Source organism: Hylaeus volcanicus, chromosome 1 (assembly GCF_026283585.1).
Source record: "Hylaeus volcanicus isolate JK05 chromosome 1, UHH_iyHylVolc1.0_haploid, whole genome shotgun sequence".
Lineage (NCBI taxonomy): Eukaryota > Metazoa > Arthropoda > Insecta > Hymenoptera > Colletidae > Hylaeus > Hylaeus volcanicus.
Window position 1 is genome coordinate 20,124,997 of NC_071976.1, and position 15,860 is coordinate 20,140,856.

General features: G+C 43.7%; 1 protein-coding gene across 15 annotated transcripts in view; it reads left to right on the top strand.

The window, feature by feature from the left end:
- Positions 1–431: 431 nt before the first annotated feature.
- The window catches only part of LOC128879267 (tropomyosin Per a 7.0102), a 37,656-nt gene continuing 22,227 nt past the window's right edge, over positions 432–15,860 (top strand). For 4 of the 15 annotated variants that reach the window (XM_054128314.1, XM_054128332.1, XM_054128341.1 and 1 more), the window contains exons 1-3: positions 432–592; positions 5,027–5,188; positions 5,628–5,753. In XM_054128314.1, coding sequence (XP_053984289.1) covers positions 5,075–5,188; positions 5,628–5,753 — 240 coding nt within the window. In that variant the 5' untranslated portion in view covers positions 432–592; positions 5,027–5,074. Of the gene's footprint in view, positions 597–5,026; positions 5,189–5,627; positions 5,754–6,358; positions 7,567–11,558; positions 12,250–15,860 lie in introns of those variants that run through there. The other 11 variants (XM_054128306.1, XM_054128322.1, XM_054128280.1 and 8 more) reach the window with 11 other exon arrangements.

Sequence of the window (15,860 nt, forward strand, 5' to 3'; positions counted from 1 at the left end):
GATCTTTTGCATCTATATTATTTTTTATCATTTCAGTAGAATTTTGCCATAATGTAGTCTATAACGTATACATATTTTTTTTTAATTAATTTTCTTTCCAGACCTGAAACCATAATCCACACCCCCAAGTTCTAGCGCCATCTAAGGAACCTAAGGGTCCTCGCCACTTTTCTCTGTCGAAGAGCTTGTCGAACAAATAATCTGTAAGAATCTCAAGACCATCTCCGATAGTCTCAACGAATTTTTCCGTTGGTCCCTTCAGGACGTCGAAATAGAGCTCGGGGACATTCGTGTGTCGCGCAGTCGCCCGTTTCTAAAGATAAATTCCGCGGGCGGTGTACGTTTTCACAGGCCCGTACGTAGAAAAACCGCGCAGAGGGGCTCCCTTGCCGTGGTAGGGATGCCGTCGGGAGGCCTAACCGCGTCCTCAGCCCGACGTCATCGTCGTCTTTTACGATCACGAAGAGAGAAGCCCGCGGAGAGAAGGTGGGAGCCGCGCCAACGACGAAGCCGCGGCTTTCAGCGACCAGTCGAGACTTTGCCTGCGAGTCAGACGCATCCCGGACAACGAACGAACCTGAGTACTTGCCCAGTGAGTAAGCATGTGTATTTTTTCATTCGTTAATCCCCGGGACCAACTCGAGAGGCTCCCCTTTGCGGGAACGTACGCGTTGGGAGTTCGACGAGTGAGTGAAGGAAAGTGTCGTGCTGGAGGAATCCGTGGCATGAAAAGTGAAGAAATTTATGAATTAGGGATTTAGAGATTTCGTGTCGAACGTATAGCTCGACGATGATTGGTAAGGACATCGAGGTTCGGAGCTGGGAAACCGTGGATGAGCTGGGGATGAGATTAGATTATGATGTAGACACAGAGATGGGGTGTTTGGGGTATAGATAAGGAAGAGAAGGTGTAGCTGTTTGTGAAGCTTGTTTGATTGAGTAGGTAAAGGTTTGTTGAAAGAAGTATTAGTGATTTCTGTTGCTTTCCTTGGTAGAAGAATAGGACAGGAAATTGATGAGATAATGTTAATATCAGTTTTCATTCAACCAGTGTAGGTACAATTTATTAACCGGCTTCGAAAACGAGGAGGTTACTCAATTTGACATGTATATTTTTTCTTTTTTGATTTTATAATTCAGGGTGCAATTTGACTGTCCCCCTCTCAATAAGAATTGTCTTCATCTCTTCCTGGATCTACAGCTCTACCTACTGTCATCCAACCCCTCCTAAACGAAATAACACTGTGGAAGACTCGCGATGATCAAGGGTCAGTCGAGTCCAGTGTTATTTACCTTGCCGAGCTCTACGTTCATCTCTCGAGACCACCTAGAACCAGATTCTCGGCAATGGTCCTCCATTCCTCTATTGGATCTCCTCATCCTTAGATGAAAGTCCCGACTGGGAGATAACAGGATCGTGTTAACAAATCGTTTCTTCCGTTCTGTTCCGTCCAGTTGCTACGTGAACATTTTTGCTCTCTAAATTGACCGCGATTTCGAGTTATTCCCCGATGTAAGCAAACTCTGAGCAACGTTTCGCGAACGTGTTAGGTTCCCCTGATGCAAGAGGCGCGCCGACGTCGCCGGAAAAGTGTGACTCATGAAAAATTTCAGGCATTCGCGCGTAACCGCCGCGACAACATTGTCCAGATCGACGATCTCCTTTCATCGCGAGGCAGACTGGAATTTCTGTCGAGCAGCGGGACACACCGGTATCCAGGTGTTGCTCCGAACTCGTTATCTGATAAGAGATCCGTGAAAGAATGCGAACGTGGCGCCCGCGGGTTTTATTCTGTATAAACAATTGGAGAACTGCAATCAGTGCAGTGAGAATGCCTCGGAATAGACAGTGTCTCGTTACGGGCACTCCGTTCTATTTTTACGCATTGCATAGACGATGGGATGAACAAATACTGATTTTCTGGCGCGTTCCGGTAGTTCGAGGACTTGGGAAGATATGGATGCTGAGTTTCATGATCTTAGTGTGGGTTAGAGAGAAGAAAGCAAGGAGGAATGTAGTTGGACTCGGTGAAGCTTGAAAATATGAAAAAAATAACCGATTTATATTGTATTCCAGGGAGGAAAACAAATTTGCCTTGGTAGGGGTGTATTGTAGGGAAAAGGGAAAAACAGTTCTAGGAGAAACTGAAAGTTGAGTTGGGGTAGGCATTGTAGCCAGATTCGGCGAAGCCTGAAAATGTGAAAAATAACTTAAGAGTGTCTATATTGTATTGTAGGGAGAAAGAAAGATCAGTCTTGGTAGGATTGTATTGTAGGGAGAAGGGAAGACCAGTCCTAAGAGAAATTGCAAGTTTTATGACCTGGTTTATTCAAAAATTACTCGACACAGTCAAAGTTCTGTACCGTAGGGAGAAAGAAAAGTCAGTTCTGAAAAGAACGGATAATTGTATCGATTCAGAATGTTTGCGAGTAGCAAAATCTTCCATCGAGCGTAACAAGATACCGATCCAGATGGAGTAACGAAGCTAGGCTCCGCGTAACCCGAAATGGTTCGACGCCAGGCGGTTAGCAACGATTCCACCCTCTCCTCTCGCGTGTAAAAATAACCCTCTCCGCCGATACGCGCGTCTTTAGGACCTGGCGGTTCTGCTTATTTTTTTATCCAATTCCGTTTCGACTGCTCGATCGAAGATTCTCGATGCTTCATCGAATTTCTTTTCTTAAATTACAATATAGAACAAAATAGATTACCATCCATCTAAAAAGGAAGTAGTTAATATATGCTACATTTAATTCCAGGCACCAAAGAATTGATATCGTATTTGACACTTTTGAGGGCACCGTTAGTTAAATTAAATATTTTTTTTAATTTTCATTGAATGACATGGAAGTCAATTGTTATTAGCTCGCTTCTCAGACGTATAGAGTCTAGGATATCCGTTTCTCCGAACCTGCTGGAGCCCCGTTTTCCTTTCGTTCCATGCTTACCCGGCATCTCTGATTACCACCGAGCCTGGAATCGTGCACGTTCGCTGGCATGGATGCCAATGTCGCGGATGCAGGGATCCGTGCAGTAGCGTAGGTGCAACCAACACTGACGAATCCCCTCCAAGGAAGCTTCGAGGAAATTTCAAACGAGAAAGAATTACCGTAAACTCAGCTAAATCCTACTTTCGAATGCCACGCTTTTTTCATATCGCGCGAAATTTCTACTTTCGAGATGTGTAAGTATTTTCGTGAGATGATTCTTCGGAGACATTTGAGTTCTGAGACAACTTGATTGGAATTTGGAAAAATCATAGGGATGGAAAGGATACTCGAAATAAAAGTCTTGTGAAATTGATAGGTTTACTGCAGGTAGCTTTGTTTAAGGGTTGAGTTACATTTGGTACTGGCCGTTCATATGTAATGGGGGAAGAAGTATGGTAACGTAGGCTTTTTATTTGCGCTCTGTAAATTTCGTTAAAAATAAATGAGAGTTACAATCAGTCCAGTGGAACAGTGTAAAATTAAATGCGTTACTTGGCACCCATCGTTCCGACCCCATTCTGGATCCTCTTCGAGAAATCATGACCTTGAAAAGAGTTATACAAATTATTTCATAATGCGATACTTCCACGCGAGAGTTCGAAATTAAATCGTAATTAATTTAATTTAATTGATCTCAGAAGACGCGAATCTCCTTCTACGAAGCGTTCATAAATATTATCGTACCTGATGTGACCCTTCTTTTTGATCAATCTGCGAAGTCAAAAATGAACAAAGAATCAAAATTTCCTACTAAGCTACGTCCTTGCGAAAATTCTCCCTCCCGCCTAAGAATAAAAAAAAGGGGGAAGGAACATTGAAAATTCCCGGTCGATGAGGGCATTCGCGAAGGAAGCAACGGCAGGAATGTTTCTGGGAAGAAAATTAACCCGTTCCTCCCTGGCTGGTCTCTGGTCGCGACGCATCGGTTTCGCTACGGAGAGAGAAACGAGCGCATAAAATGCGAACGGTGCCGCCAAGGATCCTCTCGTTTCACTCGGCTCGTCCTGGAGGATCGCATACCTGAGCGGATGACGTCACGAGAGGAAGGACGCGCCAAGCATTCAATTTTGTACATATACATTTAATCCTATACAATTCCATGTAATTGTATACTCTGAATACAATTTTATCTAATTTTATACAATGTATAATTAAATACAGGTACAGATACATATTAGATATCTGTACAATATTCTTATCCTAGAAAATTAACGAACGCTGACGCATAAAATTTGCTATCGCACAAAAACGAAATTTACAATGACAATGGAACGAAAATGATTCGTTCTACTCTACATTAGAATGATCCCATCGGGTCTTTTTTTTTATGTGTACACGGACACGGTACAGAGCCCGGGCCTTCTTGAGCAAGAACCTGCCTCTATAAATAGGATATCCGGTCGCGTTCGCTAATTATACTTCGATGCATGCTTGCCCGTGGTCCCGAACGAATGCACGAATCTCCGAGCGATCCCAGAATTTCCACGGCAATTATTCTCACCTCTAGGAAGCACAACGCGGAAAGAGAGGAAGGAAAAAAAAGGAAATATAATTAAGACGGGTTTGCCGTTAATTGCGACCGCGATATTGTCTCACGGTCATTCACATCATTCAAATCACCGACGCGATTAGCGCCGAGAATCTCCTGGTTTCCTTGGGAATCGATCCGTGGGGGAAACGAGCGAGCACGGTGAAAATTAAAAAGTACAGTTTATCGATGAAGATAAGCGTATGGGAACGCATATACGCACTCGATTACCGAGAGGTCGTCTCACTTTAGAGGTTTCCACGAACCTATCCCTTCCTTTTTGCATTTTCTGAAAGTATCCATCCTGTGAACCTTTAGAGCAAATTCCATATCAATATTCTTATAAGGAACTAAATCTTTTAATGAGTAGGCTCCAAAAAGATCTACGTTTTACTTTCATTAACCCACCTCGAGCCTCGTTCCCTCAGTGGATGACCCACCCTTCTAACGATATCTCAAAGTCTTAAGAAACTCTGGATAATAACGGTTTGTTGTTCATTGTTGTAGATACCTTTTCTTTTCACCGTAAACGAGTGAGAAAACAAAACCGCCGCCATGGACGCGATCAAGAAGAAGATGCAGGGAATGAAGCTGGAGAAGGACAACGCGATGGACCGCGCGTTGCTCTGCGAACAGCAGGCCCGCGATGCAAATGCGCGAGCTGAAAAGGTAAATTAGAAAATACCAAAAGTGTCGAGTAATCGCATAGTACACAATTCAGTGTTAATCCTTTCAGCAGTTATTGAAAGTAATCGATTGGGAATCCTGGTGGGTAAAGGAGATCCTCTCGTATCAATATATAAATAAAGAAAAAAGTAACTCGATATCCATACGTGAAAATTCCAAACTTGCTTACTTATCTTCCTACATGGACGACGCAAATAGCGATGAAGTAATAGCCTGGCGATAAAAATGCAATATAGGATTGGCAACTGTTCAAAAATTTTAATTATAGACCTAGAAGTTTCGCGTTTGAGTCGGAAAACAATGTTCAATGGGTCATGCGAATTTTTATATATTTTATATCGATACAATTTCTTTAGCAAGAGGTAATATTAGTTTTGATTTAATTATCGTTCTTTGATGCGAAATATTCGTTTTTGTAAAGGCTGAGGAGGAGGCTCGCGCTCTGCAAAAGAAGATCCAGACCATCGAAAATGAACTCGATCAAACTCAAGAGGCCCTCATGCAGGTCAATGCTAAATTGGAGGAGAAGGACAAGGCTCTGCAGAACGTGAGTACCCACATACATTTTTTTATTGGAAATTATTCATTAAAAGCAACAGTTGATATGGTATCAGCGATAGTTCAGACCAACGAGAATAAACAAGTTCGATGAAGTACAAGACGAAACACTTTTGATCCGTTATTCGTTCAATAAAAATCTTAACAGCTTATCTCAAAAGAGTAATCACTAAAAATAAAATTTTGCCAATCATAGATCTATTATACAGGAATGAGAAAATATCGACGAAAACTACCCTAAGAAGGTACGACCAACGTATCCTCCAAAAAATTGATAAAATCTATATTCACTATATAAGATACTCCACTAACTCAAACAGGAATATGAATTTAAATCAGAGAATATCGTTTCTTAAAGTGACCAAATAAAAATTGGTCTAATCAATTGAGTAAACATAAAGAATACAATTTACCAAACATCCCTTATCATGTAGCGCGTCGTTATCGACGTAACTGTGTTAAATTTCCCACTCACGAGATGTCGCGGCAATGGCGCGCATGCGCTCCAAACATCGAGAGTAGGTATTTCGCCCAGCGAGCGAACAGTCGAGGGTTAGTACGCGTAGCCGCCGCTTCGTTCGTTCGGGGAGTCCCGGAAACATTCGGTTCGTTGTCGTGGGCGTAATAGGAGGGGGAAACCTGAATCGCGCAAAGAGCGACAGACGGAGACGCAGAGAGTGAAAGCAAGACAGAAATCAGAGCAGGACGGTGCGGAGAGCGGAGACCAACGTGTCTCCTCTCGTGCATGCGTTTGCGCGTGTGTTTGTGTGCGTGCACACGGAAAGACTGCGCGGAGAGACGTATGCGTGCCGCGGTGAGAAACGTGTTACGAACAGTGACAGACAAGATGGCGGTGTGCCTTGTGCGGTGGTAACGACGGTGGTGCGTACAGCACGTTGAAATAAAAAAAAGACAAGTGGAACGCAGGTGTCCAGGTAAGGGGGTTGACAGCTGGACAACGTAGTATGGAGCCAGCTCTTGCGTCGACCACAAGACGTCGCGGTCATCAGCATCATCCGCGACACGCAACGCGCCGACGTCTTGACGCCTCCAGCAGAGGACCCGCGCAGTGTGGCCCTGCTGGCTTTATTAAAAATGCGGCGATCGACGTTAACGAAACGTCACCTACGTCGACGAGACTCGAGGAAAAGAGCAATGTCATCGACACGGAATGCTCTCCCGCGGTGACAAGAGCAACGATCGTCGGCGCGAGGTGGCTCCGAGATCCAACGGTAGTGGGATCCACGAACGAATCACGAAAGGAACAATTAACAACGAAGAAAGACACGAGCAACGCGAAGAACACTCTCGAGAAAAATGACAAGGAGAACATCCGACAGAGGCTCGCGCAGTGTAGCCTGGATGTTCTCAACGAACGACACGAGCAGTCCGTTCGCCAGAAAAACGAAACCGAGAGCTATGACAGCTTTGACATCGAACCGTTGGACAGGTCTCGAACGGGACCACGTGGGAAGAACGTATACAAAGACGATTCCTTCGAACCGAGAAGCAAAGGAACATCTCTCGAGCCCGAGCACGCGGTCGCGAGGGCTCGAGGTGACGGGACCTCCGACGACGAGTCAACGAACGTCGAGGAGGATCCTGAGCTTGCCGAACTCGCCTTGCTTAGGTGTCCCAGCGAGAGGGCAGAGGTACAAGCTGAGAGAGAGGCCAGAAGAAGGAGATGCGCCGATTATCCCGGACTGGCATTTGGCTCTTCCATATTCTCCAGCGACACGATGATCAAGTTCAGTCTCATTAGGAACGAATTGCAGAACATTATGGGAAACCAACTGAAACGGGTCAGTATGTCGTAGAAGCGTCTCGCGATGCGCCCGTGGGACGTGGCAGAGTTTGGCACACTTTTGACCAGATGACGAATAACGTGTGACACTTTATCTAGATGAAACTTTTATTTCCTTATTCGGGTTAACGAGGTCTTCGAACAACGAAGACGGGTAAATGAATATTCATTCCTTATGCAAATGAAAACACATGTTGTGCGTGTTGGTATCCTAAAAATCTCATGCATGCACCTAAGATTACAAAAATGCGACAGATGACACTCGCCACATAAAAATACATCAAATATTACGCAAGTCACAGAAAAATTGCACGATCCATACAAAAGGTGACGAATGCATTCTACTCACGAAAACAAGTACCGCATACAAGTAGCTTGCAGCAACTACACGGGCAAAACACGTGCATAAGGAATGCCTCCTCGTTTACATTACGAATTACTTATTCGTGCTTGTGGCCGCAAAGGTTAATCGAATAAGGATTGAGATTTTATTCTAGAGTTCCATATTCGAATGAGATCATTTACGATTCGAACAAAAACGTTTTATCTAGATAATTATCCAAACTCTGATCCGTGAACACGTTGCGTGACGAACGGTCACCAGCGGCGTGATGCGACCTTGACGCATCCGTGACATCGGTCAACGGGTCCCCAGAGGTCATTCCGCATCTGATAACAAAACTATATTATGCGATGACGTCTTGCTTTCTCTCGTCTCTCGTCACACCTCGTCGCTCTCGCGCTCGGTCCTCTCGGTTTACTGTCGCCTCCACGGACAAGATAATCTCCGTGAATTCGATACCATATATAAGGAGGAGAACCGGGTAAAAACATACGCAGTTAGGTGATCTAGCGGTTACCCGCGATGACGTTACTCAGACCATTAAATCGAACGCTGTCCAAAGTTAAAACGATACGAATCTTATTTAATCTTTTATTAATTTTAATTCTACGCTTTGACTGCGAGCATCCTGGAAATTTACCGAACCGCCTCGAATGCTGATTAGAGAAAGTCAAGTGGCTCGCTCAGAGGAGCAAAGGGTTGCGTACCCTGAAGGAATTAAACAAATTTTGTTTAACGTTTACCGAAGTAAAGAAAAATGTCAAAAATGTTTTATCTATGACCACGAACGAGAGAAGGTATTGTTCAAGTTCCGTTTGGGATTCTTGGTTGCGCCACCGAGAGAAAGGCCGATCGAGGCCGTTAATTTCTCGTTGCCATCTGGAAATCGAAATCGGCCGGCATTGTTCGCACTAAATGAATAATGCACCACTGGTAGCGACCGTGTAATAATAATTAAGCGACCATTAGGAGCGCATCGGGTACCGAAAGACTACTCGGCCGGGCTTAACGACGCACGATCGCCCGACAAAGAACACTTATTGTTAGGGTTAGCGAACGGGGACAATGGGTTAGGCGTGATTCTCGCACCGTTCACGATAAATGGCATTCTTATACAGACGACCAGACGAATCGTGTTTCGAATAGTCCGAATCCTTTCCTTATCACGTCAACGTGTGCCGACGTGACGGTTTCGCTGATTCACTTTTAAAATACAGCCCCGCCTTTTTGTAAACATCGTCGAGGACGCGATGCAACGGTGCCAAATTTGGAAGCGTTATCTGCTTGTTTTGATAGTACACTTGGGCTCAAAAGTGAGGTGGCAATTAAATATTTCGTGAAATATTTTCTTATTGTGTTTTGAAATATTATATAGAATCGGGAATTAGAATTTTTTAATTAAAATATATGTATTCAGTGTTTAGAACATGTGACAAACTTGATACTCTTGTATCTCATACTCATTCGTCGAGTATTATACATCATATTCGATTTCCTTGGTTAATATAAAATACATCGTTGGATTAGATTACATGTATAGATCACTACAGTGATATTTGCTCTTTTTTATTTAGGTACCAAACTCTTTATTAATTAATGTTTCATACACAATGGAATAAATAGGTGAAGAATTGAAAAATGTATAGATTCTTCATACGCAATGAAATCCTTGCAAGCACTCGACAACAAGAATACAGATTAGCGAGGTATTCGTCATTCGAGCACACATAAGTCCGTCCTAATACATTTTTATCTTTGCTTTATCGCGCATTCTTTAAAAACACCTCATTGTTATATATTGAGTAATCTTGTGAGGTCAATGCTACACGGTTTCCGACGAGAAATATTTTCGGGGGAACTTTTTAAAAATGGACCTAACTTGCGTCCCAGCTTGCGTCGACGTTGCCTGGCGTCTATCTAAACCAAACACGAGTGGCAACCGTCAACATTCTAAAAATACGTGGACTGTTGTACGCGGATCCAGTACGACTCTTTTATTCGAAACTCCGAGAGGGCAATTGCGTAAGCTCCCGGAACGTGCTCCCACAAATCCGCTTCGTTAGAAGCATTTAAACCGACGATGTTGGAGCGCTTTAACGCCGTTGCAAAACGTCCTGCTTGACGTTGCACGAATTTGGAGCGTGCGTTACTCATCACACGTTTGTTTTACAGACGACCTTTGGAACACCGTATCCGTTTCTTTGCCACTTATCTCCTCTGTTTACGCGTCGCATTCCGCGATTTCTCGCGAATCAAAGTGCTGCCATCTGTGACTGCATTGTTCGCATAACTCGCGAAGCCACAGGTTCCTCGTGATCTTGAATTCGAATTAAGAGCAAGATTATATTTAGCAGCTCTTCCATAGTCATCGAATATTAATTTTATACGTTTTTTAACTATAGTTTTTGGTCAGTTCAGAGGTATACAATATTAATTATTTAACGTATCTTTAGATTTCCGGTGAAGTGACTGACGCGCGACACTTCAAACTGATGCGTTTGTTGGCCGCTTACGATATGATTCTTTATCGCGGTGTACTTACCGACCGTATAAAGGAAATTCCAATGACCATATACGTCAATTTTAATTTCCGATTACGCCGTGAACTTCATAGATGGCGCGTTGATATACGTATTCCGTTACCCGTTATTCGTGAATATTTCCATTATCTTGTCCTTCATTTTCTCAGATGGTATCGTGGCGACGTATCTAGCGTTTTTTTTTTTTTTTTAAATAGGAACAAGTTTGTTTCTATGTAATTTTTGTTCTCAAGCTATTCTCAGCTATGTCACGGGTTAACTTTCTAAAAAAATACATGGATTCATATTCGTACATACATTCGCGTTGGCAGAGTTATAACTGAGAATGATTGGTAACTTCCGAACCGGAAGTGGGGGGACCTGGAGCCCCGAAAAGGAGCAACAAGTCCTTCCAAATGATACCTAATTCATGCACTTTAAGCTGCATTGATGTTATCCAAGCTTTAAACAATATCCATAAGATGTTAGAGAGACTACGATATATTCGACAATATATTCTGACAGGAATTGGCTGTTTCAAGGAGTTCACATCACTCGAATACCGTATCGCTAATTGGGCATAAACATAAATATCGAGTGTTCCAGCCAATGGAATCGATTGAAACTGTGATAAACTGTGAAATTTAGTACAATTCTACAGTTTGAGTACGCTAGCCAACGTTTTGCAAAGGGTTCACATCGTTGGAATACCGTTGACGTCGGTTTCACATAAACATGAATATCGAGTGTTCCAGCGAATGGAATCGATTGAAACTGTGATAAACTGTGAAATTTAGTGCAATTCTAGAGTTTGAATAGGCTAGTCAACGTTTCGCAAAGGCTGCAATCAATCGTTTACTCATCATGCTATTCAAATTCGCGCGTTACATGCGTCCGTATCATTCGTTCCCTGTCGACAAACAAGATTATTATTCAAAACTCTCGATTCTCCCTGGAATACTTTATTAGCAATCGAGTGTCCGTCAACGTCCTCGCCCAAACACGCGGTGACCCTCGACGCGGATGGAGAACCATGAGAAGCGTTGAAACAACGCAAGGATTGTTGTCGAGCGTCCATTCGAATGGCTAGGCGCGCTCGGGACGGGCGCGGTATTTCCGGGGCTTTGCGCGCGACGACACGTCGATCGGCGTAGCGATACACGGCGTGCACATCGCGAATCGTGACGCGGTCACGAAAGGAGAGAAGGAAGCATCGAAACCATCGGACCGAGTCTCCTCCAACGCGAGGTACGCTCGAGTATGAATCACCGTATCGATAATTGCATCCCATTTCGCCTCGATGGATGTATCTCTAAAATATCGTGGATCAAGCGTCGGGACAAGGGCAAGGGACTATTTGACGTCCGCAGGGTAACAGCGCGCATGCGCACGATGGCCGGGGAGCAGCCATCTTGCTTTCCAGTCAACAGCAGCCAGTGGTCGTCAGTGCGCGACAGCTCGGAGACTACGAAACTCTCTCTTTCGCACGGGTGCCGGTCGCCTATCATAACCCCGACATACTTCGTCCTCGTTCCATCGTGTTCACTGAATATCCTTCCACACTCGTCCTTTACGCCACTTTCGTCGAGTTCCATCTTGATCCTAACCGCGTACGAAGCTCGTGAACGCGGCGTTTAAACAGTGAGGGACCGCTACACGCGCGTATTCTGGCAGCAGCATGTCGACGCAAATGCAGGGTACCCTTCTCGACGTGCTCAAGAAGAAGATGAGGCAGACCAAGGAGGAGATGGAGAAGTACAAAGACGAGTGCGAGGAATATCAAAAGCGGCTGCAGGTGGAAGTGATGCGCCGCGAGGAAGTGAGTGAGAATTTCGACTTCGCCGACCATTCTTGTCGTCCCGTGCACAAGCGCCTCGATACACGCGTTGGACATGAGCAAAATTTTCGAGTAATAGGTGACTCATAAAAGGTTCCGTGTAGTGAGCTATCCGGTGTAAAATATCTTATTCTGTCACTCAAATTGTACTCGAATTTTGTATTAACGAGCAACGCACCAAGAGTTGTTTATCCGTTAGTCGTTATTTGGAAGTTTCGCGTAGATAAGAATTTCGCTCATGTCTAATTATCTATCGTTTTCTCTTGGTCTACGTTTAATCTGTGCGATATTTTCGCATCGACAGAAACGCGAACGGAACACACGGAAGAGAATTCAGCGAGGTCCGATCGGTTCAGAAACAAGCAAATATACGATCAATTAGATTGACTAGTTTATCCAAGAAGAATCGTGCCGGTTTTGCGATCGATTCGTTCGCGAAGAACCTGTGCGGCGTGTCTTTACCGGAAATATGGTGCTCAACTTGGCGCGATATTCGTTCAGAAAAAGTATCGATCCGTTCGGTCCTACGTTATTAAGTCGACGGATAGGTCGATCGAAGACGCGCGACACGATTTCGCGGTGGACAGCGGGAATCTGTTCCAGTCGATGAACTCGATCTCGTTTAGTGTGCACTAGTAATGTAATCCATGACAAAAACGTGATAAAAAAATTGAGTGTCTGTCAGTCTAGACGAAGTTGGTTTGCATAGAAATATTTCGAGACAACTCGAGCAAACATTCAGCTTTATTTCCTTGCTATGGTTTCCGTTCATAGTCGGTCACCATTTGCTCCGAAAAACTACAGTTGCAATTTTAATCTGACGTCGACGGTTAAAAAAGCGCTTACAAAACAGTGAAGGGCCAATTCCTGGTGTACACGAAAGTCCCAGAACCGGCATGGTTTGGAATCGATCGTGAGTGTCAGGCACGTCGTCGTCAGGCTGGGTTGCGGCTCTGGAGAGAGGGGCGGGAGGGGAGGGTGGGTTATGGAAGGGACACACACCGACTCGACTCGTACTCGAGACATTCTTGATACAACGAGGACCGGCTTGAAAACTCACCTTGCTGCCTTCCCGCCTGCCAACAATTCCCCGTGCATCTCAAAATATTGTAACAGTAACTCAAGGAGTTAATAACCGTGCGCAATGCGCTAAAGGTGTAAACGCTTGGTCCGTATTTCGACGCCGAGTGCGTTTGGCATGGAAGACAGAATTGTCGGCCGATTTCTATCTGCACGATCGCTGGCCGGCGCACGCGATGGTTTTCTTAACGTTTACCGTCACCTACGCGATTCGACCGAACTTTCCAGGGCAATTATGATTTATTTCTTTACTTTTCTTAGTTTTTTTCTGTCGACCTTGGTTTTCTGTATAGTTTAAGAATGATAATGTTTGTTTATCTCATTGTTTCAATTGTTATATTGTTACTAGCGTTTATTACTGTCCTATCGTATGATCTTTGTCAAAACCAAGTATTTTGAAGATTGTAGTTAGTTAATTGGTGTTAGTTTGTAATTGTGAACTGCATTATCAAGTTTGATACATTTCGGAGCAGAACTCTTGGCGGTAGCCTGCAAATCGTGAAAGGAAGAATTCCTTGAACGCGAACTTGAATAGATAGAAGCGAAACGTACAGTTACACAGCGAAGATCGCCCATGGAAAAAGGAGTATCCTTGGCTGCGAGCGTCCATCAGCCACGATTTAACGGATTTGCACCGAAATCCCAGTGTTTCTGCCCTTTTTTCGCTCGCACAGTGCGGAACGCGTAGCTCCGTAACGTGGTCGCTTGCCAAGGTGTCTGAATACTTCAAGCATTCGTGCCCAAGAAAACTAGTTTTGTCAAATAAATTTCCAAACACGTTGAAAGATTTACTTGGATCCAACCCATCTGCTCCAATTGAAATTTTCAAGTAATCTTCAATCCATTTTGAAGCAGTCATCAAATGTACGAGTCGTTGAAATGTTGAGATCGAGTATCGACTCGACAGAAATTCGACGACGATACGATCGCGCGAACTAGCATGTCTGAAATCGTTGTTTCTGTTGTTTTTTTTTTTTTTCATGGAACTGCTGACTTTTTCCACGCGCGTTGACATTCTGACGATATTATTTACACAAGTGACATTTACGAACGCCGAAGGTCAATAATTTTTCTCTTTGACGGCGATCTTTTGACCGCATCGAGGAAACCTGTCGTAAACCTCCTCCGTACCTTCTGACCATACTGATTTTTCTAAAACCTCTTGTTAAATTACCTCAAGAAATCTATAAACATCGTCTTCATCACACTAAACAATTACATATATTGTTATAGCCGAGACCGAAGCCACGATTGCCTGTTTAATGACTTTATTGATTGAAACGTTTGTGTTATTATACGATATTTTATTGAACAATATATGTCATCAAGAAGATTATCTTGCTTTTCAAAGAAACCAGGACGAAGATGTTTGGAGTATAGGTATAAAACAACAAAAGATGTATTCCTTCCGATATGCCATAGAAATTAACCTTGGGCACGTTCCAAAATGTCGTCAACAAATCCCCCAACGTTGTGCACCTTATGGCGCCGCTGGTATGTCCTAAAAGGCCAGCGAATAGAAGCTCGTTCGAGCTTCACTAACAAGCTTTTGTCATCGAGCAATGAAGTGCACTGCCGCATGGGTTCCTTTTTTGTTCCTCTTTCATCTAATAGAACTGGATAACCAACGATACGTTCCGTGTCGAGCTCTGGTTATCTCTGGCAAAATTCATTTTTCTTAGGACCCTGGCTAACAAGTGTTTCAAAACCATCACTAATAATGTTTAAGAGAAAACTAAAAGGAAAATTAGATTTCCTTTTCAAGAAGATTAAGATTACATTAAAATTAAAGTGTATCTATTTGTAAATACCTCTAAACTAAGATCCCGCGCTTTAATCGGCCCTGCCTCTACCTGGTTCATTGATTCTCCCGGACATGGTTGGATTTAGTGCGAATCGTGAAAGTGATGTTACGTACGATGTTGTACGGAGGCACGTGGCTGCTTTATTGAGGAGTTTACATAATCGTGGCCGTCGATCGACTCCATCCTGGGACCCGAGTTTATTAATAAAGAAATAAACATCGTGGCACGCGGCCACGCAGATTATTGATTTAAGGGGATGGTTATTGATCGACCGATACCTTCTGATCTACTTCGCTGTGATCACCAGATGCACACGTTGCAACAATTGTATCCAAAGTGGAATGTTAAATACTTGTTTGGATTTGATTCCACTTGAAAATACCCATTAAAAACACAGTTAAAAAGTAGCATAGTTTAATGCTATAGTGTTAGCGTAGTAGTCTAATAGCCCTCCATGTCACTCATAATTTAGCTCGAACACTTATTAATTCATGGACACATAAATAACCACGAAGTATCAAAATTTGACAAATCCCTGGCGCATGTTTCGCTTCGTAATTCGAGACCAACAATAGTCATGTATCGCGTCGAATTAACAGAACGTAATGGAAGCAACGAAGGGTGATCCGTGGCGGAAGTTTGGCACACTTACCAACATAACCGCGATACTATCGTCGAGACCAGTGCGGCTACGCCATTGTGAGTGGG